The sequence below is a fragment of the Anabrus simplex genome, chromosome 1 (assembly GCF_040414725.1).
Source record: "Anabrus simplex isolate iqAnaSimp1 chromosome 1, ASM4041472v1, whole genome shotgun sequence".
NCBI lineage: Eukaryota > Metazoa > Arthropoda > Insecta > Orthoptera > Tettigoniidae > Anabrus > Anabrus simplex.
Genome location: NC_090265.1, coordinates 965393262 through 965417291, shown reverse-complemented (window position 1 = coordinate 965417291; position 24030 = coordinate 965393262). Strand labels below are relative to the sequence as shown.

At 37.3% G+C, this 24030-nt stretch overlaps 1 protein-coding gene across 3 annotated transcripts in view; it reads left to right on the top strand.

The window, feature by feature from the left end:
• Positions 1-509: 509 nt before the first annotated feature.
• LOC136857825 (ubiquitin-associated protein 1) overlaps positions 510-24030 on the top strand; it is a 59400-nt gene continuing 35879 nt past the window's right edge. The window contains exons 1-5 of one of the 3 annotated variants that reach the window (XM_068225317.1): positions 510-721; positions 943-1000; positions 22340-22458; positions 22572-22790; positions 23595-23762. In XM_068225317.1, coding sequence (XP_068081418.1) covers positions 958-1000; positions 22340-22458; positions 22572-22790; positions 23595-23762 — 549 coding nt within the window. In that variant the 5' untranslated portion in view covers positions 510-721; positions 943-957. Of the gene's footprint in view, positions 722-942; positions 1042-22339; positions 22459-22571; positions 23763-24030 lie in introns of those variants that run through there. The other 2 variants (XM_068225316.1, XM_067136785.2) reach the window with 2 other exon arrangements.

Sequence of the window (24030 nt, the reverse complement as noted above, 5' to 3'; positions counted from 1 at the left end):
AATAATAATAATAATAATAATTAAGTAACCTAATTTTTGCCGTCACATGGTCTGCGTATTCACTGTGGCATACCTTGTCTGCTTATTGCTTTAATCCATAATTCCCTAGTTGGCTCTTGGCAAAGGAATTCATGAAAACTAGTTCCAGAAATTTTATTTCTAGAGCCTTGTTTATAAAACGGTAGGCAACAGTACACCACTGTAATATAATTGACGTATTTTAACAATTCGACGTCACCATTAAGCATACAACGTGTAGAAATACCGCCAACCGAGGTGTACATGTGAGGTTGAATTGCAGCGCCTCTTGCGGCAAGTATAGCATCCACAGGGCGGACAGCTGTAAGTGGCTATTGGGCAGGCTTTGTATTCCTTGTAGGCTAAGCTCACCACTACTTACTGATCGCCAACGTTCTGCGAGGACATGGCACATGAAGAAGAAGAAACTGTGTACATCAAAGATATTGCAATAGTTTTGTTCTCATTGGTCAGGACTAATACAAAGACTATGTAAGAGAAATATACGCGATTTGTTGCACCCGTTGCACCTGGGTTGCTGATTTGATTATTAAAAGAAATATTTATTAGTGGAATTTTGCTACGTGATGTGATTTTGGTATTTTAGATGACTGTGTGTTCTGTTCAGTTTGAATTTAAGATGAATGACGTTGCCGTTGATAGTGCAGTAGATGTTTACTTATTGTAAGGTAATGAGAGTAAGGTTAGTACCAGGCAGTAGTGTCATTCTTCTCAGCTGACTACTGTCATGTTAATTTTAGGTTATTGAAATTTGAACTCCTTTTGAAGCACTATCGGTTGGGCCGAAGGAGTGTGAAAATAAAAATCAATGACAGGGATTTATTCATATATGTATCTGCGAGGTGTCTTATATATTTTTGTATAACCATTGGTCTATTACTATTTTCTCGTTTTTACTTGCAGGTGTATAGGCTACCTATGATAGCAATGTCGCATCATGTTCGAGAATCAGAGAAACAAGGTATTATTTCAACTTTAGGTCATGCCACTTTAGATTATGAGGTAATGGACTCTAGATAATGATATTATATATTTTATACTTGATGCGGAAATTGAGACATTTTCAGAAATTTTATAATTGTGTGTCATTTATTTCTCAAATAAGAAGCCCCAGATTTACGTATAATTTGGTATTGTATTCATTATTCTGTTTAACAATTTAATGTTCATATAGAGTAAAAATAATCATTAGGCCTACCTAAGTACTGGCAAATGGGGTTATGTTTATTGTAGCCTATTCATATGTGGGGCTTTTCATTTTTTGAGAGGGAAGAGAATTATAGTTAATTTTCATGGAACTTGTCGCTAATAAAGTAAACAAGTTATCCGGAAGCTATATACGGTAAAGGATGTTAGTTAAACCACTTGCTATTTCAGTATATTAAATAATTATATTGGATCTTTAAGAGTTTTTCTCGTCTTTAATATTGCAGCATCAAGCTGTGTGTATAAAAGCGTAACCTCCAAAGTTAAAGAACTAATAATGTTATTGGTTATGCATCCTCCTGACTACTTTGGCAGTTTTTACGAGCACCATGATGCTGGGAATTTTGTTTCACAGAAGTTCTGTTATCTGCCATTAAATGTACCAAACAGCTGGTGGATGGCACCGAACTGAGCCAGGATCAAACGTGCTAACTTGGAGAGTGAGAAGCAAGCTTAAAATATTGTTAGTTTGTGCTGTTAATTGTCACTCCTTACTTTTTCATCATTTGCTAAGGAATTCATCTTGACCTAAGTGTTTCAAAGCATCCATAAGTACCAAGCGAATTGGCTGTGTGGTTAGGGTCGCGCACTTGTGAGCTTGCATTCGGGAGATGGATTAGAATCCCACTGTTGGCAGCCCTGAGGATGCTTTTCCGTAGTTTCCCATTTTCACACCAGGCAAATGTTGGGGCATTATTTTGCTCTGTTGCCGAGCGGTTATTATTGCACCGATGTTAAAATTTTTTGTTTATCTCTGACTAGGCCTGTAAATATAATACCAAATAAATATGCCACGACCGCTGCCTTTCCCATCCCTCCATCACAAAAAAACCTTTGATGTGTTAATGCAACGTTAAAGAAGTAGCAAAAGAATAAATTATCCATAAGTAAAATTCTAAGCTGATACCCATTTAAAATAATGGATGACTTCTTTCTTCTCCTTCTTCTGCCTTCTTGCCAAGAAGGGCATAGTTGTATTCATACCACTTAATGTTCTACATTTCTGGTAATTGAAGAAATTAAGTATTTTTGCATTTTGAATTTGTTCTTCATATCTTAGTGAATACGTGTGCATGTCCAACTCTTGTCACTTTTCTCTACGGGATCGGGTATGAAGCAAAATGAATCTTCGTACTGACCTTTTTTCCATTCGGATGCCCTTCATGACAACCTTCTCAGAGGAGTTAATGAGATTAAATGGACGTCTAATAGTACAGTATTTACAAGCACTTACAGGTAAATTGCTTGAATTCTTTTCCTGTACCATAAATACAGTACTGTGTCCCTGTGCTATTGTGTGTTCATATATTTCCTTTTCCCACGCTTACTTCTTACTGAGCTTGTTAATGCATCATACTTTCTGAGAAAATTTGTTTGGCACTCCATGCCATGCAATATTGGCATGTTGGCATTTCTGCCATTTGGTAAAATAAAATAGAATATCGAATATGACACACAGGTAGCATAAATAGCTTTTTTTTTTTTTTTTTTTTTTTTTTTTTTTTTCAGGCCTTTTTCATTCCCAATTCTGGGAATGGCACTTAGGTGGATTAAGCCCAATTTTACAATCAGATGCCCTTTGTGATACCAACCCTCTGTAGAGGGATGTAATCACTATTGCAGGTTTCTTTGGTGATTGGCAGCATAATGTGTTGTATGTAAGTGAAGATGTGTAAAAAGACAATCACAAACCTCAGCCCACAAGCTAGAGGAATTAACCAAACAAGGCTAAAATCACTGGCCCAGCAGAGAAATAAACCTGGGGCTCTTAGAACCGTAGCCATTATATTGACCATTCAGCCAAGGAGCCAAACAGGCAGCCTAAATGACAGAAAATTAAATGTCTGCACACAGTAGCCAAGACTATTTACTTCCTTCTACCTTCCTGTCCTTTATTTCTACCTGCACACTACTATCTGCGTACTTTTTAGCGATAGATTTGTGTACAGGTTTGAGGAGGAAGGAGGGAGCGCTTCCGGTTCTGTTAGTACTGCCAACTGAATGGAAATGAAATTGAATTGAATCGATAATATGATCGATCGATATGAATTTACATATAATTTTTAAAAAATATTTGTTTAATGTCAACCTAGTCAATACTTACAATTACCACTATTGTGGTTAAGTGATCATAAATAATTGAAAAATCGTGAACATGTTTCGCCCTTCTTAACGGTCATCATCAGCACTATGAACAACTTTAAAAATAATAGTTACATTTAAGACTGTCTTACAATAATCAGTCATATAAGATTGGAATAAAATGTGACATTAAAAGTTGTTTTTGATACCATTATTAAAAAGTTATAAGTAAATCTTATAAACAACAAGTTAAAACAATTGTAGGTCAATCTCATAATCTAGTCTAAAAAATATATATGTTAATGTTGGTAGGAAGATTGTCAAACGGCATTCGTCTGAAATTGAAATGGATCCATTTTCTTTAACATTTGGTGAAGGTCCATATTAAGCTGTATTCATCAGCAAGTAGAAATTCGAAGAACAAAATATATACAAAACAAGGGCTCTAATTAATCATGTAGTAGAAGATTAGGTCAGGGATGATCATGGTAATTCTTCTTGAGTTAAATTGGTCATGTAACCAGTCGAATAAGAATACGTTGAATTAAAAATACAGCAGTTAATAGAGCAAACGCCTGAAAAGCCATACATCTAATTTTTGATCTGATTTTTGATATGCTCTATTGGTGGAAAAATATCTAATTCTCTCCTTGGGAACTTAGAATTTCCATTTAAAAATACACGTCGTAAATTCACGACAATGCACTGGAATGAAGATATTTATCAATATAATTGTAGTATCTCTTCTGTTGTGTAAATTTTCAATGATTAGAATGTTGGATAGATCGAATGCCGTAGAGTGTCTAACTTGTTCTGTTGCTAGCGGTAATCAATGGATCCATTTCAATTTCAGACGAATGCCGTTTGACAATCTTCCTACCAACATTAACATATATATTTTTTAGACTAGATTATGAGATTGACCTACAATTGTTTTAACTTGTTGTTTATAAGATTTACTTATAACTTTTTAATAATGGTATCAAAAACAACTTTTAATGTCACATTTTATTCCAATCTTATATGATTAATTATTGTAAGACAGTCTTAAATGTAACTATTATTTTTAAAGTTGTTCATAGTGCTGATGATGCCCGTTAAGAAGGGCGAAACATGTTCACGATTTTTCAATTATTTATGATCATTTAACCACAATAGTGATAATTGTAAGTGTACCGGGCGGTACACCTCCACGCCGCTTATTTAAAATTTGCGCCAATTGAAACTCCTCTGCTGGAGGAAGTCTGAACTTTATCTACGGAATTAATTTTCAAGTTTCTCAGAAGATGTCACTACTGGGAAATTTTGTAGTTTCTGAACTGGGTCGTTTTCGACGCATTTTTGTTTCCCTATTGTAAGAAGTGTGAACTTGCTCTTCTAGAGGACACTACTGAAGATCAACAATAGTGCACCCTAGTGCGAAGTGAAAGAACTGTTTTTTGGAGAAATTTTTATTTCAAAAGTTTGTTTCTGGTTAAATTTCTTTCTGTTATTGTTTAAGTTGGCTGTATACCCCTTTCTTTCCACTTGTTTTGTATTTAGCCAATCCCGAATTTCTTTAATTAGTTTCTGACCAATCTGATGTATCTTCCCCCAACTTGAATATCTTGCTTAACCCTAGCCAATAAAGTTTTTGTGGGCGGGTGTTCTCATTCCAAAAACGCCTCGAACTTTCCGCGAGAGTATATAAACTGCTGATTTTCGGGTCTCCGGACCACTTCAGTACCATCTTTCAGTGTGTAAAGTACATAGCAGGGGGCGGGAAGCGCCTCTTTCTTCGGGCAGCCGTTCAACAACCAGGTAATGGCCAGTTAATAACTTCTTTTCTTGCTAGCTCAGCAGTTTAACTCTCGGGGCGGGTCCGAAGCGTTTCCCCTATGTAACTTCCCTAAAATGTGAAGATACCTTGTATTTATTCTTTTTCAAGCTTTATATTGGGATAGAGAGTGCTTTACCCTCTCGAGCTCCCACTCATATTGTTTTGAGGTGAACTTATTTTTTATAACCGATTCTTCTTTAACGTAATGTAAATTGTTTCCTTCCTAAGTCACCTCTGTAGTATGGGATTAGCCCTTGTATTAGCGGCCTAGTGCCAAGTAGGTTTTAGACAAGGTATTAGGAGTGCGGATCGCCTCCTCTCAAATTGTTATGTTAGAGGTCATATAATTAATCCTTTTCTCACTTAATAGACCTCAGTAGGTTGGGTATTTTACCCCTGTGTTTACGTCCTTAGAGGACAGCTTGAAGGTGGAGTTTGGTGTGGCCTTTGAGAGGCTTAAAGTTTGAGAGCGAGTGGCTCTTTCTTGTAAATTGAGTGTTGTATGCCTCGAAGAGGCTTTTCTGTGTAATTTGGAGCAAGTGCTCCTGAGCATGAATGGGGTTTTCTGCCCCTCTGTTAAAACTGATTTTGGAGTAAGGTTGGGCTGATTGCCCAAGAATTGTGAAGTCGGGGCGCGAAGCCCAAATCCGGTAAATATTGTAACTATACTTTTGTTGCCTTGCTACTCTGTACCTGCCATGCTTGTTATTTCTTAATTTTGAAAAGAAAATATAACCCTGTTAAATTTTACATTAACTTTAATTTCGTAGTTTGAGACCCGTTCAAGCCCGCACCTTCTTTCACCTCTACCTACCGCAAAAACACGGTAACAGTAAGTATTGACTAGGTTGACATTAAACAAATATTTTTTTAAAATTATATGTAATCACTGTCGTCAATACGGACCAAATATGAGATTAATGACTTGTAACGATATGAATTTTCTAAACCTTTGTTATTTTAAGCCAACAACTGTGTCACACACACATTATATATCATTATATAACATTTCTCGATGCGAATCTTATTCCTAGAGTGAATTCTATAGTTTGGCTTTGCTGTGTAAATAACAACAGTACTAGTACGTAAAGTGTACGCCAGACGTCGCATAGCGATGCATAAGCGTTTCATAGTTTGTGTTTCAAAGATTGCCAGTACGAATTTCGAAGATTGCAGAGGTAGACTGCTTCAGCACTAGGGTGTAAATCTATCGCTAAAAAGTGTGCAGATAGTACTGTACATTATTATTCTTCAACTGTAGGTATAATACTTGAATATTAACATCTCGAATAATAATAAAATGGTGTATGTGTCCACAAAGAAATTTGTAATATGTACATTAATGAGAAAATAAATATAATGTTAGGTCTCTGTGGGAAGAGTGAGCAATAGAAGGGACAGCAAAGGAAGAGGATAAAATTTTAGTCTTCACACATTTACAGTGTATTCCTTTCTTCCTTTGATATCACGGGATGTCCACCACTGTAGTGTAACAGCAGTATTAACTGCTGCCGTATGAGGCCCGGCTTCTATTCCTGGTACTGCCAGAGATTTAAGGATGCCTGGTATAGGGTTTAAAGAGTACATACAGCTTACTTCCATTGGGAGTGTGCCTGAAAAGAGCTGCACCATCTCAGGACAAGGACACAAGTTTATTTACTACTATTTGTCCACCTCTGCAGTGCAACAGTTAGTATTATTAGATGTATCCTCACAGGTTCGGGTTCAATTCCTGGCCGGTACCAGGAGTTCAAGATTGACAGGAGGGCTGGTATGAGGTTGAATTGGTGCTGGCGGGGTGTTCCTGAAAAGAGTTGCAAGGACGAGGACATGAATTTACACTGTCCGGCTTCTTAGCTGAATGGTCAGCATAGTAGCCTTTGGTTCAGAGGGCTGTGGGTTTGATTCCCGGCTGGGTGGGGGATTTTAATCTTAAATTATTAATTTCCTTGGCACAGGGACTGGGCATTTGTGCTGTGCCCAACATTTTTGCAAACCATACACCACATCGTTTTTATTCTTATATGATTTGTAAAATATTACAAGATTTGTCACTCATGTTTACAAAGTATATTTTAGCTCAATGGAATATGTTCACAATCTTATTAAACCTTGGGTAAATGTTAATTGGCTGAGATGCTCACAAAAAGGAGCAAAACATGTACCATGTTAAAAATTTAATAAGGATATAAGTCCTCATTGCTGATTATGTATTGAATAGGTGCTATTTAATAAAATTATAAGAATTTATATCACATGTAGATCTTCAATACGGACAAAAAATGAAATTTAGAACCTGAATGCAAGCTCACAGCCGCGCGCCCCTAACCGCATGGCCAACTCACCCGGTGTGTTTGGAAATGATAAAGGCAGCAGGACCTATTGTTCTACATTGGTTATATAGCCTGCTAAGGTGTATATGGAGGAAAAAGCAAGTATCTGATGACTGATGTAAATGGTAAATTCTAAATTCCCATGGAGGGAATTAGATATTTTTCACCAATAGAGCATGTCAAAAACATAACTAGTGTAAAGGTGTAACAATACCACTATTTATGAAAGGTGACAGGAAGGTATGTGACAATTATTGTCAAGGAATTACAATGTTGTCACAAGTAGCCAGAATATTGGAGAGAATAATAGAAAGGAGGATGAGAGGGAGATTGGAAAGAAGTGTTAAAGGACAGGTCAACAATAGACCCTATATTTACCATGAGATTACTGATGAAAAACCAGTGGGAATATGGAAAAGATCTGGTTATGGTATTCCTTGATCTAGAGAAGGCATAATAGTGTTAATAGAGAAAGGGTGTGGAAAACCCTGGAAAAAAAAGGATGTGGAAGGCAATCAAGGGAACTAGTGAACGCAATATGTAAGAATTGTTTCAGTTGTGTCCAGACTCCAGTGGGGAGAACAGATTGGTTTAAAAACCATACTGGACTAAAACAGAGAAGTGTGTTATATGTTTATAGTGGTTAAGGATGAAATTCTAAAGGAAACAAAGGCAAGGTATGGAGGGGATATAAAAATGTTGTTTGCAGATGACAAAGTGATCTGGGGAGTCAGCAGTACAAAAGTGCAAATCCAACTAGAGGTTTATTTGCCAAAACGGTATTGAGAAATATGGTATGAAAATCAGTGTGGAGAAGAGCAAATTGGTGACAATAAGAGGAGAAAGTAAAGGAATCGTTAGTATCAGGGGATAAAATCTTGAGGTTGTTGAATACTTCAAATATTTGGGAAGTGAAATAATACAAGATGCAAGGTTGGATGAGGAGATCAGCAGAAGGGTACAAGAGGGAAATACATTCTACCAGAATATAAGGAACCTGGTGTGGAATAGAGAAGTTCCTATTGACAACATCCAAATCGATAATGTCTTAGCGGACTTGACAGATTGTTGTGCGGGGATTCAAAAGCAACCATTAATGTGGCTTGTCGTGCAGTGGCACATGGACTGACCAGCCAGAGCTGTGTACCAAGCGATTTCTGTAAGTTCTTGACGTTTCATTTGACACATGGTGTAAATAGGCATTTTAAAGACTTTTGTACTTTGATAATATATCAGAACCTTCTATTAATCTTTGATTGGTAAGAAAACCATTTACATATCACAATGTGTCACTATGCCAGTTCTAATTGTTGCTATAAGTTCTTGTTATTTTATTAACACAAGGTGTGAATGGACGTATAAAGACTTTTATACTTTGATAACATATCAAAACCTTTTAATTTATGAATGATAAAAAACTATGTACATATTTCAGTTTGTCACTACGCCAGTTTTAATTATTATGTCCTTGCTCTTAAGTAATTTAATAGATATATAATTACCAGATATTGTAATGGGAGTTGAATCATGACTGAGAAATGATATAGTGGATGCAGAAATTTTCTCACGGAACTGGAGTGTGTATCGTAGAGATAGGATAGGAACGGTGGGAGGGGGAGCGTTCATTCTGGTGAAAGAAGAATTTGTAAGCTACGAAAAAGTTAAAGATGAGAAACATGAAATTCTAGGTGTAAGGCTCATTACTAAAGATAATAGGCAGCTTGATTTTTTTGGAGTGTACAGACCGGAAAAGGGTAGGGCTGACACGGATTCAGAGTTATTTGATAAGATAATCAGCTATGTGGGAAACAACATGGAAAAGAATGTGATGGTAGCGGGAGATTTTAATTTACCAAATGTCAATTGGGAAGGAAATGCGAACGACAGGAAGCATGCCCAACAAATGGGAAGGAGAGCAGATTCAAAAAGTGACGGAACCAACTAGAGGGAAAAATATCCTGGACATGGTGCTGATAAAACCAGATGAGCTCTGTAGAGAAACCGAAGTAACAGATGGTATTAGTGATCATGAAGCTGTTTTTATCGTAGTTTAAAATAAATGTGATAGAAAGGAAGGTTTTAAAAGTAGGACTATTAGGCAGAACCGTATGGCTGATCAAGCAGACATGAGGGAGTTTTAAAAACTAATCATGTTCAGTGGAAAACGGTAAATAAGAATGTAAACAGACTCAGGGATGGGTTTAAAGAAATTGTTGAGGAATGTGAAAACAGGTTTGTGCCTTTAAAGGTGGTAAGGAATGATAAAGACCCACCTTATTGGAATAGAGAAATAAAGAGACTAAGGAGGAGGTGCAGATTGGAAAGAAATAGTTAGAAATGGCTGTGGAAGTAAGGAGATTGAGATAGGAAATTGAATCTAGCAAAGAAGGCAGCTAAGGATAACATGATGGCAAGCATAACTGGCAGTCATACAAATTTTAGTGAGAAATGGAAGGGTATGTATAGGTACTTTAAGTCATAAACTGATTGACAGGTTCCAAGAAGGACATTCCATGAATTATTAATGAACAAGGAGAGTGTGTATGTGAGGATCTTCAAAAGGCAGAAGTATTCAGTCAGCAGTATGTAAAGATTGTTGGTTACAAGGAAAATGTCCAGATGGATGAGGTGACTAATGCTAAAGAAGTATTAAAATTTAAAAATAACAAAGATATTTACAATAAGATACAAAAGTTGAAAACTAGAAAAGCAGCTGGAATTGATAAGATTTCTGGGGATATACTAAAGACAATTGGTTGGGATATAGTACCATATCTGAAGTACTTATTTGTTTGTTTGGTTGAAGGATTTATACCAAATGAATGGAGAGTTGCTATAGTAGCCCCTGTTTATAAAGGAAGGGGTGATAGACATAAAGCTGAAAATTACAGGCCAGTAAGTTTGACATGAGTTGCATGTAAGCTTTGGGAAGGCATTCTTTCTGATTATATATGTTTGCAAAATTAATAAGTGGTTCGATAGAAGGCAATCCGGTTTTAGGAAAGGTTATTTCACTGAAGCTCAACTTGTAGGATTCCAGCAAGATATAGCAGATATCTTGGATTCAGGAGGTCAAATGGACTTTATCGCGATTGACCTGTCTAAAGCATTTGATAGGGTGGATCATGGGAGACTACTGGCGAAAATGTGTGCAATTGGACTAGACAAAAGAGTGACTGAATGGGTTGCTATATTTCTAGAAAATAGATCTCAGAGAATTAAAGTAGGCGAAGCTTTATCTGACCCTGTAATAATTAAGAGGGGAATTCCTCAAGGCAGTATTATTGGACCTTTATGTTTTCTTATATAGGCCCTATATATAAATGATATAAATAAAGCAGTGGAATCAGAGGTAAGGCTTTTTGCGGATGATGTTATTCTCTACAGAGTAATAAATAAGTTACAAGATTGTGAGCAAGTGCAAAATGACCTCGATAATGTTGTGAGATGGACAGTAGGCAATGGTATGTTGATAAATGGGGTTGAAAGTCAGGTTGTAAGTTTCACAAATAGGAAAAGTCGTCTGTGTTGTAATTACTGCATTGATGGGGTGAAGTTCCTTTTGGGGATCATTGTATCTGGGTGTTAATGTAAGGAAAGATCTTCATTGGGGTAATCACATAAATGGGATTATAAATAAAGGGTACAGATCTCTGCACATGGTTATGAGTGTGTTTAGGGGTTGTAGTAAGGATGTAAAGGGGAGGCTTATAAGTCTCTGGTAAGACCCCAACTAGAGTATGGTTCCAGTGTATGGGAACCTCACCAGGATTACTTGATTCAAGAAGTGGAAAAATTCCAAAGAAAATCAGCTCGATTTGTTCTGGGTAGCATCACAAAAATGTTGCAAAGTTTGGGCTGGGAAGAACTGGGAGAAAGGAGACGAGCTGCTCGACTGAGTGGTATTTGATATAGATGTTGATTCCCATAGGGAATGTCCAATAACGGACCATTTATATTGGTCTTATGAGTGGTATTTTCCGAGCTATCAACAGAGAAAGGGCGTGGAATGACATTAGCAGACGAATAAGTTTGAGTGGTGTATTTAAAAGTAGGAAAGATCACAATAGGAAGATAAAGTTGGAATACAAGAGGACAAATTGAGGCAAATATTCATTTATAGGAAGGGGAGTTAGGGATTGGAATAACTTACCAAGCGAGGTGTTCAATAAATTTCCAATGTCATTGAAATCATTTAAGAAAAGGCTAGGAAAACAACAGATAGGGAATCTGCCACCTGGGCGACTGCCCTAAATGCAGATCAGGATTGATTGATTGATTGATTGATTGATTGATTGATTGATTGATTGATTGATTGATTGATTGATTGATTGATTGTTTGTTTGTTTGTGATTAATGTGTTTATGGCTGATGATATTTAAAATGTGAAAACCAGTCCTATATTAAATGAATGTTGTAAATAACATCTACACAACACATAATTTGTATTGAAAAGGTTGTACCTTATAAATAACTTATCTCTGTGATCTCAGTTCAGTTCGGAAACAATAATGAAGCTTATGTCTTTGATTTCCTGCTGACATCACTGTAATAACCTATGTTGATTTCATTTGGGAAAAACACTAAGACAGTCTTTCTGAGAACATAAAAAGGCAGGTGGAAGGTAAGAGTCTGCCATTATAATGAAAACTACCCAAATTGATTGTGACTGATGGTAAGCGAGAGGACCTACCATTACACTGAAAATTCCTTACTGAGTCTTCACATGACAAGAGACATTTGGTTACTTCCCACTCATGTTTCTGGGGTAATGTTACGAACAGTGCAGTTTAATACAATCTTACTTACGTGTACACTAACTACCTAACCTAGGATTCTATATACAACGTAGAGTTCCGTAGCAAAGCACGGGTACATCAGATAGTTAATTATAAAGTTGTACAGGAAGACAGCATTTTAAAAATGAAACAATGTAATAATTTACAAATTTATATCCTTAGTTATGAAACATCATCAAGATATTCATGGTTTGCAATCAAGTGCATGGTGTAGAGACTGCAGTTTGTATTGTCGGCCAAATAATCCTATCTTATTGGTGCAAAGTCCCCTTTATACATTTATGTATATCACTCCATTTGGTTGAAACTTGTGGGTGCATGTGAACGCCTATCACATCTCTGTTTATAGCATTTAACCAGTATTATTGTTCTCTCAGTCGTGGTCTTCAAGGTGGAAGAGAGTAGCAATAACGGTATGCGGAGCTGCACTCAGAATGTGACCATGCCAGCAAAATAGGCTATCGTGCATCCTCTGATTGATTGAAATTACACCAATCCACTTCCTATTGGACAAGTTATAAACTTGGTCAAGTAGGAACATTTCCATTGTCATTTGTAAACTACACATTTCCATGGTGTGATTTGTAAGTTTTGGAAGTAGCACAGCCCTCAGTATTTTGAAGGCCAAACTGGAATTAATGACAATTAAAAAAAACAATCAGAGTCCTGCAGTATGTTCAAGTGCATCATTGCAATTCATAGACTTCACACAATGCGTTAAGGTATTGTGATGTCGTTAGCTTCAATTATGTGAGCACAAGTAATTGTTACAAAACATCTGATGTTTCATTTTGGCTACTTGCTGTTCGTGAATTCCTTGTTAAAAAGGAAATTTCAGCTGCTGAAATTTACCACAGGCTTCAGTGCTGCAGCGTTAGGAGATGGGTGAAACATTTCAGAGATGGAAATATGACCATCTAAGATCATGTCGTTAGCAGTTGCGTTTAAACTGCCTCTGCTGAGTGCAACATGATCAGGGTTTCCAGTATAATTAATGAAGATAGTGTGTCACTTGTAGTAGGACACAATTCAGTGCAGGAATTGATTGCAAGCTTAGGCTAACATAAAGTTTGTAACTGTTGGGTCCCACATTTATTGACAGAAGACCAAAAGTTCAGAGAAAGTTAATTGCTCTAGACCTTTATCAGAGATTTCAAAATGAAGGAGAATATTTTGTTGGATTTTATGAATTAGAAATAAAACCGCACAGCATGGTATAGCACCAAGCAACAAAAGAGAAAACAAAATCTGCCGGAAAATTATGAGCTCTGTCTTCTAGGATGAAGAGTGGTGCATTCTACTTAAAACTGGCAAAACCATACATGTTTACTGTTACATCCAGACAGTTCACAAATTCTGTCGTGCATCGTGCAGCCTGGAACAGTCTTCCTGCAACACACTGCTCAGTTCGTCAAGGAGAAAATTGGGAAAATGGGTGAGAAGTTTGCTGCATGCGGCGTATAGTCGTGGCGGACACCATCTGATTATCATCTTTCCAGTTTAGTGAAGGAGCAGATGTGAGGCCACTGTTACTAGGCAACACAGTATGTAGGCTAAAGAAAGAGTGCATCATTGTCTGCAAGCTGCTGGAATGGAGTTCTACTGCAAGTGTATTTTCTGGGTTGTAGAATAGAAAGAAAAAATATGCAAAGCAATAAAAATGATGTTGAAAAGGGAAGGGAAGATAGTAAAAAAATATTTTTTGCTCGTTTCAGTATGGCCTGCACATACGATTCAGCAGCTTGTACAGTTTGGTGGATAGATAGATTTCAGACAGGCTGACAATTGTTTTTTAACATAGAACACCTTTGATCCTTCTGTAATGCTTCCATACTGCATTGATCCTTGTTCACTCTTCTTCATTTATGCAGATTCATAACTGAGATCTGGGTAGTATAAAGTGTCTCTCTTGTTTAGGGATTCTCTATTAATTTAGATAGAACAGTTTTTAACCACTCATTCTTATGAATATTCTTAGAAGTAGATTTACGAGGCACATGCTTGAACTGCTTGGCAGATATTTATCTTATCTTTTGTAAATAGGCATAGACGATCTACTAGAATACAGTAACAACTTAACTAACGGGGGTGCAAAAGGGAGATTAGGAATCCAACATGGCATTGCTCACACAATGTAACAGCGTACTACACTGAGCTGCCAACTTAGGTCTGGGTCTATATTGATTAGGTTCGGCTAGAGAGAAAACCATTGGGCTAGAGCTGTAAAACGGACCACAGGCGTCTAGCATCTTCTGAGACAGCAACACATTCTATGTTCCGTAGTGGATAAACTTGAATTAATAAAGATTTACTTTCGCTATGACATGAGTTATAATACCTATGGGAATCAACATCTATATCATGACATGAGTTATTAAAAAATTTCACTCCTTCTGTATTTAGTACATTTACGTCGTGGATACAGCACTTGCATCTGGCACATGGTATAACACTTTCAAACTTAACGGTTTCATTATTTTTGCAGAATGTGGCAGTCCTGTGGACAGGCAAGATGCAAGCTTTGTCAGAGGGAATAGCTAATTGCTGTTCATTACATGGTAGGCAGTACAGCCAATATGATCACAGAAAGTGGCTGTATTTCACCAGTTTACCTAGTTTCTATTTTAATTTGGTTTCCTGGATTTTGAGAAGGCATGTGACTGCTTTGCAAAACAGAGGATATGGGAATGCCCGAGAAAGAGGAATGTGCTGAAGGGACTGGGGAGAAAAGTTCAGATGCTGTATGAGAACTGTACCAGCTATGTGCTATTTGGTGACTGATATTCATCCTGGTTCCAAACCAAAAGTGGAATCCAGCAAGGCAGTCCACTATCCTCTTTATTGTTTATCACTATCATTTATGACATAATGAACATTATGGAAACCTCTGGTGAACTTAATATAATGGCTTTTGCTGATGATGTCATGAACTGAGGAACAAGTACAGTTGAGACTCAATGAATGGAAAGTTAAGTTCCAGGAATTCCATCTCAAGATAAGCAAAGCCAAAACAGTAGTGATGCAATAAACAGAGGGAGACAACCAGCAAACATCATGCTAGGAAACCATCCACTGGAAAGTGTGGAAAACTTTGCATACCTCGGCAGTATAATTTCTTGGGACAGACTAGCCACGAAGAAGGTGTCTAATGGAGTGCAGAAGAGCTCTCACTTTTACCAGCAAGTAAGAACACTCTTCTGGGACTCCAAAGTACCAACAAAAATTAAAAAAAGCTGGTTACGTTCAGTAAATACTTCATACTGATCTTGACATATGACATTGAAACATGCACAGTCACTAAGGATCCATCAAGGTTACAGACATCTGAGAATAGTTCCTGAGGTCCACAATTCAAAAAGTAAAGCTTGACTAGTTAAGGAATGACTACTGAGAAAGGAGACTGAGACGACATTGTTCAGATAGGGTCAGCATATCCAGATTCAGGTGGTTTGGGCTTGCAACATAGGACAGCCTATGTTAAGTTGGAAAGGTCTGTGGGTAGAAAACTGATGGTGGAAAAACCAAGAACTCACTGGATGGACATCTTAAAGATGGACCTTGCAGATTAGGGAAGGACACTAGAGGAAGTCATCAACAACAGTACATATCTCAATAAGACAGAGTGAAGGAGGCTTGCCAACAGAACCTGGGAAACTAGAACTATAAAATGATGATATAAGAATGCTTCTGTGAGTAGGTTTATGGGTCCATGGCAAGCATAATAGAAGGTTCTCTCTTCTTTGCTACTTCAGATGTTTCAAATTTTTACGTCCTTTTCTTAATACTAAACATGTATCCCAGTTAAGTGCTACAGACTTGTATGCTAAGGATAAGCAGCACAGCATACTATTGTGGGAATGCATTAGAATGCTATTCTATCCTACTCAAAAGTAGTTTTTTACATTTGCGAATGTATACTGTGATCTGTAATTAGTAAATTTTTCCGTTTGTCTCAATCTGGCTATGCTAACAGTGAAGCACTGGGAATATGGTAAGAACTTACTGACGGTTTTTATGGACATTGAGAAGGCCTATGACAGTGTGCTTAGAGAGAGAGCATCTGGGAATGCATTAATTATGGCCTCGGCCGATTCCTTCCCACTCCTTGCCCTTTCCTATCCTATCGTCGCCATAAGACCTATCTGTGTCGGTCAGACTTAAATTGTAGGTGTTCATGATCACAAATAACCATATCATTTTTGTGAAAAGTGAGAGATAGATGATAAAAAGTTTAATGGTGCATCTTTTGAAGAAACCAAAAGAAAGAAATTAACCCTTGTATAGTCGCACAAAAATCATAACGTTACTAGTCGCACACGGAGGTAATCTCTGGGGATAAAAATGCACGTCATTTTCATCTTTTGAGTTGTTATTTTGACATGTTTGTTTGCAGTATTCTTCTGTATAATTAAAAGAAACTCTTTTAAGTACTTGTAGGTTTTTTCACAATTTGTTTATTCCAAAAGCAGAATACTATAGACTTAACAACGTCGAATGATCTTATGATATTAAATTTGTGAGACTCATTATTACTTACGACAATAACATCATATGATATATATAATGGTATTTTTCTAAAACAAGTTTAGAAGAACAAAACAACAAGGTCATTGACCTCCAAAATCACAAAGTATACGCTAAAATATAAGGCAATTTACTTAACTTGGATGAAAACTGTTTATACTGGTGTAGTGACAATTTGAAAAATAATTTGAACCTAGAGAGCATGTATCAGGCAATAAAACTATTGGAGAGAATGTAAAATTAGTAAATTCATAATGTGTGATTTTAACACGAGTAATGATTCTATAAAATCTTGGAATTTTGAAGTAAGATCAATGTTATTCAATGTTTCAACTCTGATATGAATACAAGATTAGTATTATGTCATCTTAATAAACAATACAACACAGTTCACACATCCTTTCCACAGACGTCTTCATCATAAGTAGTGCTTACACAATCTTGGCAGTATTTTAGTCTGTGTTCAGGGCAAAGGAATTTGTGGCGGGAAACACGAGACCTTGGATGAACGGTTCTGTTTCCAAGAACAAAACGCACAGTGTCCACTTCTTAGGTCATTTCGACAGGGTTGTGGTTCCTCTACTATGTCATAGAAAGAAAGAGATCCACCTTATCAATACTTATCTACTATCCCTGCAAGTCGTGCTATTTTCATCTTCAGTTGGCATGGAATTGTCACTGTAGCATCCCTCCTTTTCAGAAAATCCAAGCAGAGCTCTTGAGACAATGTTTTTGGGAAGGTGCGCTGGTTCAGATGCTACTTTGTGTTGGCTAAGAATAGCATATAAGCATTTATTCCTCCAGTATTCATGAGAGCGAAGCGGAGTGATAATGGCCATCATTTAGTTCGTCTCGTTACTGTGTATGTAGCTTTCAACTTGTCCAGAGTGTCTACTCCTCCTTTCATCATGTTGTAGAACGTCAACATCTCGGATTTCCTAGCATCACCTGAGTCCTCATCAATGGAGTACGAGTTGTGAAAACTTGAAAGGAGGAGAATGAGTTTGTTTCTCTTGGGCATGTAGGAAGGAAGGGTGCTATTATCGCCAAAACCAAAAAGGCTGCTAAATTCTTCACGTATTCTGGATTTTGTAAACAACTTCGGAATTTCCCTTTTATTTTTTCTTAGAGTACCAATTAGTATCAGAGTTAACAGCTCATTTGCTAGCGGTATTGAACAGTACCAGTTATCAACAGTGACATTCCGTCCGGAGCCAGATATTGGTTGGATCAATCGTAGAACTATTTGATGCAGGGAATTGCTCACTTGGTAAGGTCCATCTGGTTGGCTTCCAACGTACACTTCCATATTTTGAGCATAACACGTCCGAGCATCGGCAAGTGCAAATATTTTCATTCCGTATGTTGCCAGTTTAGATTTCAGGCACTGTCGAAATCTGCAATTGCCTCTAAACGGCTCTAACATTTCTTCAGTGGTTACATATTCGCCTGCGCTGTAGTGCTCAGTGCAATGACCAATAAATCTATCAAAAATAGGTCATAATGGAGAAAGCTTATCATCTGTCCTTTCATGTCCTGGTGTTATTGAACCTTATAGCACGCAACAGAAACTTTACTCTTTGTAAAGACATAGTGCTTAGAAAAAATTCCACATCTGTAAACTCCTTTAGATATGAATCGTCTAAATTGTGATAAGACGGCCATATAAAGAAGGCATAACAAGGACTTAGATCTCCATAATGTCAATCTTTGCAGCATCCTTTTCACGCATGTAATTACCACTGTTACGCTTGATTCAAATATTAGTACAGCTCACAATTTCTTCAATCATATCTGAATCAAAAAAGAGACTCCAGGCTTCTAGCGCACTTTCTGCGTGAGATGCGTGTCCTCTAACACAAGGAATGTGGCTTCTGATTATATTTTGAGCTCTGGTTCTCACATTTTTTGGTGGGCAGTGAGTATCTACCAAGAAGAAATCCTCTTTGAGCCCTGTTTATATAAAAAATTGGAACAGTCTCTAGTTCGTCACCAGACTGCTCACTTTCTGACAGATGGTCATTCTGTTGAACAATGTCGTCTTTTTCATCTGATGATCCTCCAACATCTGATTCGTCTAGAATTTCAGCAAGCGACTTTCTTGTACGTTCCTCCTCTTGAGCATCCATTGTTCTGTAGAAAGTAGATAAAACAAGCATGTTGTAGGTACAACGTAATGAAGATAAATATTTCTAGTGATCATAGTTTAGCTGAATGTAATTTTATAACATTTTCAGTAAGGAGGGGAAATTTGTATTTGTTATACGTGGAGTTATCTGGATATAAAAAGTAGAATTGGTATGAGAAAATTGAAAAGTTATCTTATCTGTAAGTCCCTTACCTATGATTAGTAGAGACAAATCAGATATAATAACAGTCGACAAACGAAACAAGATCACACATAAAAAAATTTCAGAGAATGATTGTTAGTCGCACACGGAGGAAACGTCCAGGCGATGTCACTCGTCACAACAATACCACACTCACACACAGGATGCATGATTGGGCCAAAATACTGACAGGACGAGTCCAAATGAAGAAGGGGAAAGGTGTAGGGATAGGGAGACCCACAGTTCAACTGGGAAGTACAGTACCGTGCAAAATGTATTTGGCCCAGAGAGCAACTAATTAAAGGTTAAATCAAAGGTTTTATAAGGGCAGACACACAGAATTGTTGACAACATAAAAACTGGGCATCAAGCAAAATACAGTAACTATGAACATTTTGAGTATGCAAATTGCCAATAATTTGACTTCTAAATATTTCACAATCTTTTTACTAAACTGAATTTAATTCAATGGTGAAAGAAAAAAATAAATATTGGAACCAATGTAGATGGCTCTGAAATGATCTAATTTGATTCAAAGCTTCTGCTATTTTGATTAATTTTTGGAATTTTGACATGTACTCAATATTTTACAGTTTGTGTGTAATTCTATTCCTTTCCTAGTGAATGTGTCCTCACAGTATTTTTTATTAGTATTAGGTCTGTATGTGGTAAGTTTAAGACATCAGTGTGTGTTTACTTCTTTTATCTACAGTTGCCATGGAGTAAGTTTAGAGGTTATATGTATAGGCTCTCTGCAGTAAGTAGAGTAAGGATTTAGAAAGGTACAAGATCCAAATGAATACGTGGAAATTTGATTTTTAGAATGTTGAGTAGTGCAAGATTTCAGTACAAACGTTGTGAATTTTGCTGTCTATCAAAAGCTATTCACCTACTTCTTGGGCCTGCCTGGAAGAATTAAATGAGGATGTACTTACTGAAGAGTTTGAGTACACATTAGTAGTTGGCTTCCATGATGTTACTGTACTAGTGTTTGCTGATGATACATTGATTCCCACTATCGGCAGCCCTGAAGATGTTTTTCCATGGTTTCCCATTTTCACACCAGGCAAATGCTGGGGCTGTACCTTAATTATGGCCACGGCCGCTTCCTTCCAACTCCTAGGCCTTTCCTATCCCATCGTCGCCATAAGACCTATCTGTGTCGGTGCGACGTAAAGCCCCTAGCAAAAAAAAAAAAGATTGATTTTCGGAAGAGATTTTAATGCTGCAACATTGCTCGTGGATAAGGCCATTCTAAGATTCCATGAAATAAATCTTAATGTTAACATCAGTAGATCCAAGTGTATTAACATTGTGAACAGCATTCTACCATTAACGCCCCATTACTTAGAGATGGTCAAAAAATTCTCACTATGCGCTCTGAGACTGGAAGATGCCTTGGAGTATCATTTCATGATGAGTTGATCTTTGATTCAAAATGAACGATTAGCAATATCAAAACAAAGTTATACTTCCTAACATCTCCCGTGCTCCGATCACACTGGAAACTATCGGTACTTAATTATTTTTTCATCTGTCCAACTCTGATATAGGCTACCCATTCTTTACTACACCCTCTAAATTAATACCAGTTAATTTTTTTCAAGATATCAATATCCTGATCAAAAGTACCCTGAAGGAAATTTTACAACTCCCTGGTCGTACTCCCGATGCTGTGCTATAGTATACCAAAATCTGCAAGGATATCAGTTTATTTAAGGTGAGATAGGAAGCATTTCTTCAGGATGTCAACTCCTGTCAAAAATTGTTTCAACACTTAATAAATACATCAACCACACTCGTGACTTGGTTTAGTTCATGAAGCTTTAACCTGCATGCATCAACTTGGTTTAGAGGTAGATATGGAAATGTTTGCTACGGATACCAGGCAAGTCAGTGTTCGTAAAGCTACAAAAGAGGTGCGAGAAGGAGAATTTCAATCCTGGTTTTCCCTTCCACACAAAGGGAAATGTCATCCTTTACAAGGAGTGTACACCTGCTAAGAGTTGGGTGAGAAGGCCTGAGAAGATCTGACCAATGGAGAATGAAAGAAGCCATCAAGGGGGCATCTAACATCAGTGCCGTATCTGGCAGGTCCCGAAACGATAATCACTGTCTTCGATGTCACAGTGAGTATGAATCACTAGCAAATGTTTTTGGTTCTTGTTCGTATGGTGAATCGCTGCACAATTCAAGGCACCAGAAAATAAGATCTTTCATTGCTGATGCTTTAGGAGAGAAAGGTTTTCTTCTTCATGAAGAAGTCCATGGAATCTTAGAAACAAGCAGCACAAGGCGCATCAACATGATAGCCATCAACCCTGAGTTGAGAATAGGTACTATTATAGACCAATCTGTAAGAACAGAGTTATCCCTTAAACTATCTGATGTGCATACTGAAAAAAGCTCTATCTGCAATGGAACAATCTCATCAGTTTAATGATCAGTGCAAGAGGTATAATCCCAGACTTCTTCGCAAAAGTTCTTTAAGGACTTCCACGTGGACAAAGCCTTTGTTCTACAAATTGCTCTAAAAGGCTAAATTGCAATATTGTGCAATCATTTCAACGTACCTTAAAGTACAAAGGTGGTTTTTTTTTTTTTTTTTTCAAAACGTAGGCTATGATTTATGGCAATCTTTGATTGGGGAAAGAATATTGTTTGTCAGGCAATAAATATTATCGTTAAAAAGTGGAAGAAAAATATGTGCTAATGAAGAGATCAGCTGAGGACAGATAAATACAGAGAACCAATACCGTGTGAAGACTTGTCTGCAGGTAGAACACCTGTATCATTAACCCTGTCGCAAAGTTCCACAAATGTGCACGTGATGGAGATGTCATTCTGGATTATGCCTTTGTTGGAGTTTTGGTGACGGCAATGCATGACTTAGCATTAAAACCTGGTAAATTCTTCTGCTTTCACAGGACCGACAGAGATTTACGGTACTTCTTTTTGTATTTTTTTCCCTTTGAGACGGTGTGATAGCTAAATGAAATTGACAAGATATTATACAGGAAAGGACATGCAAATTGGAGGGAAGAACAGTTTCAGGCTTTTAACCATTATTCTCATTTATAGTAGTTGCCCATAGTTTATATACAAATAATCAGTCTATTAACAAGGAAAGGGAATATTCAATTAGTTTCATGACTTCTATCATTAACATTCATGATGATATGATGTGTGTCTATGACCTTCTTGCAGCTTTCTCTTATATGGATGGAGTCTCTGTGAAAATTGCTGAAAATTTTAAACCTCCCAGAAAAATAGCATTGTCTGTTGGATTTCAACATCGATTTCCTGTTGAATCTGGGGCAGAAGAGGTAAGCATCCTGGTGCAGGCCATAAAATGTAGATTTAAAAAAAAATTACTAAATATATTTTACAGACTTTTAAACCTATTTTTGTCATTGTTCTTTTCTCTGTCACCATCCAGTATGATTTCAAACTTGAACATAGTGTACTAAGCAAGATGGGTGAATGGAGAAAGTTGCGACAGGCAGAAGTGGCAGCTCGTAAGGAGAGAATTAAAGCCCAGGATGCTGCATGGGAAGAAAGATTCTCCAAGCAGCTGCAGAATTTTGCTTTGGGACCTTCATCAACAGAGGCTGCAAGCACTGTTGGATCCTCCAGTAAAACCTATTCCAGCCCTACCGTGAGTTCCACCCTGTCGCAGAATGTTGTGTATCCTTCAACCAGTGTAGCCTATTGTAGTTCATCATTAAGTGTGATCTCCCCCACTGTCACATATTCAAATCCTTCCATGGCTCATTCCTCTAATAATGTTGTGTATTCACATCCCTCAATGATTGCTGAACAAAATCAACATTGTCTTCCTAATTCTATCCTTACGCCTGTACCTATTAGTCATGCAGTGAATGAAATAAATGCAACAGAAACCTTTTCTCAGTTTAACTTTTCAGATTTTGAGGCTGATACTTCTAGTCCTTTTGATAATATGGAACTAAAGACAATAAATGATATGGAAGAATTGGCACATGTCCTCCAGCCTCCTGACAGTAATAAAAATGAACCTTCTAATTCAAATTTAACATTAAGTAATAATTACTCTTCAACTACACCTTATAATGTAAACCAGACAGTTACATACTTTAATACCATTGGGTATAAACCTAGTAAAGAATCAGTGACGCCATGTCATATTAATGGCTATAGCTCTTATGGTACAGAACCTAGAGCTAAGGATCAGAGGTCAAGAAATGAGAATTACATTAATCTCACTGAATATTCAACCAATATTCAAGACTTAAGGAATTCCTATTATTACAGAGACCAGTCATGGAATGTTGATAATGTGTGTCACTCAACTACAGCTGGAAATATTAAATCAGAAATTATTGGTGATCAGTCAGTAGAGAGGCCTAACTATGCAACTCTACCTCTCTCCACTGGCTTGTCCTTTCCGTCCACTTATAATCAGCACTCCTCCTCCAATCAGGACCAAGATGTACCGAGCCGATCGTTGTCCAGAAGCGTTCCAGATATTGTGGAAGAACTAGAGAAAGAACTGACTGAGAAAAAAATTGCAGACACCAATGCTGTTGCTGCTAGAGCCAGTCATACGCCACCTCCCCGTCCGAACAGCTTCGGATCAACTGGTCTTGAGGTAAGTTGTATCATTGTTATATTATTAGTAATAATAATGTTATTGGGTTTAAATGTCGTTAGCTAGCACAACTCTTGGGATCAACGAGCACACAAGCCCCCACACCAACATCAAGGTCATGGTGCCCCTAGAGGGGGTTTACTTCTTGATATCAGAAAAATGGGTTGTAGAAATTGATATGCAGGCCACCTAGATGGCTGCAACCTGGTAGCTGAGAAATAAAATTGAAAAAGTAAACAAACTAGTGTGTACATATGTATCACAAACA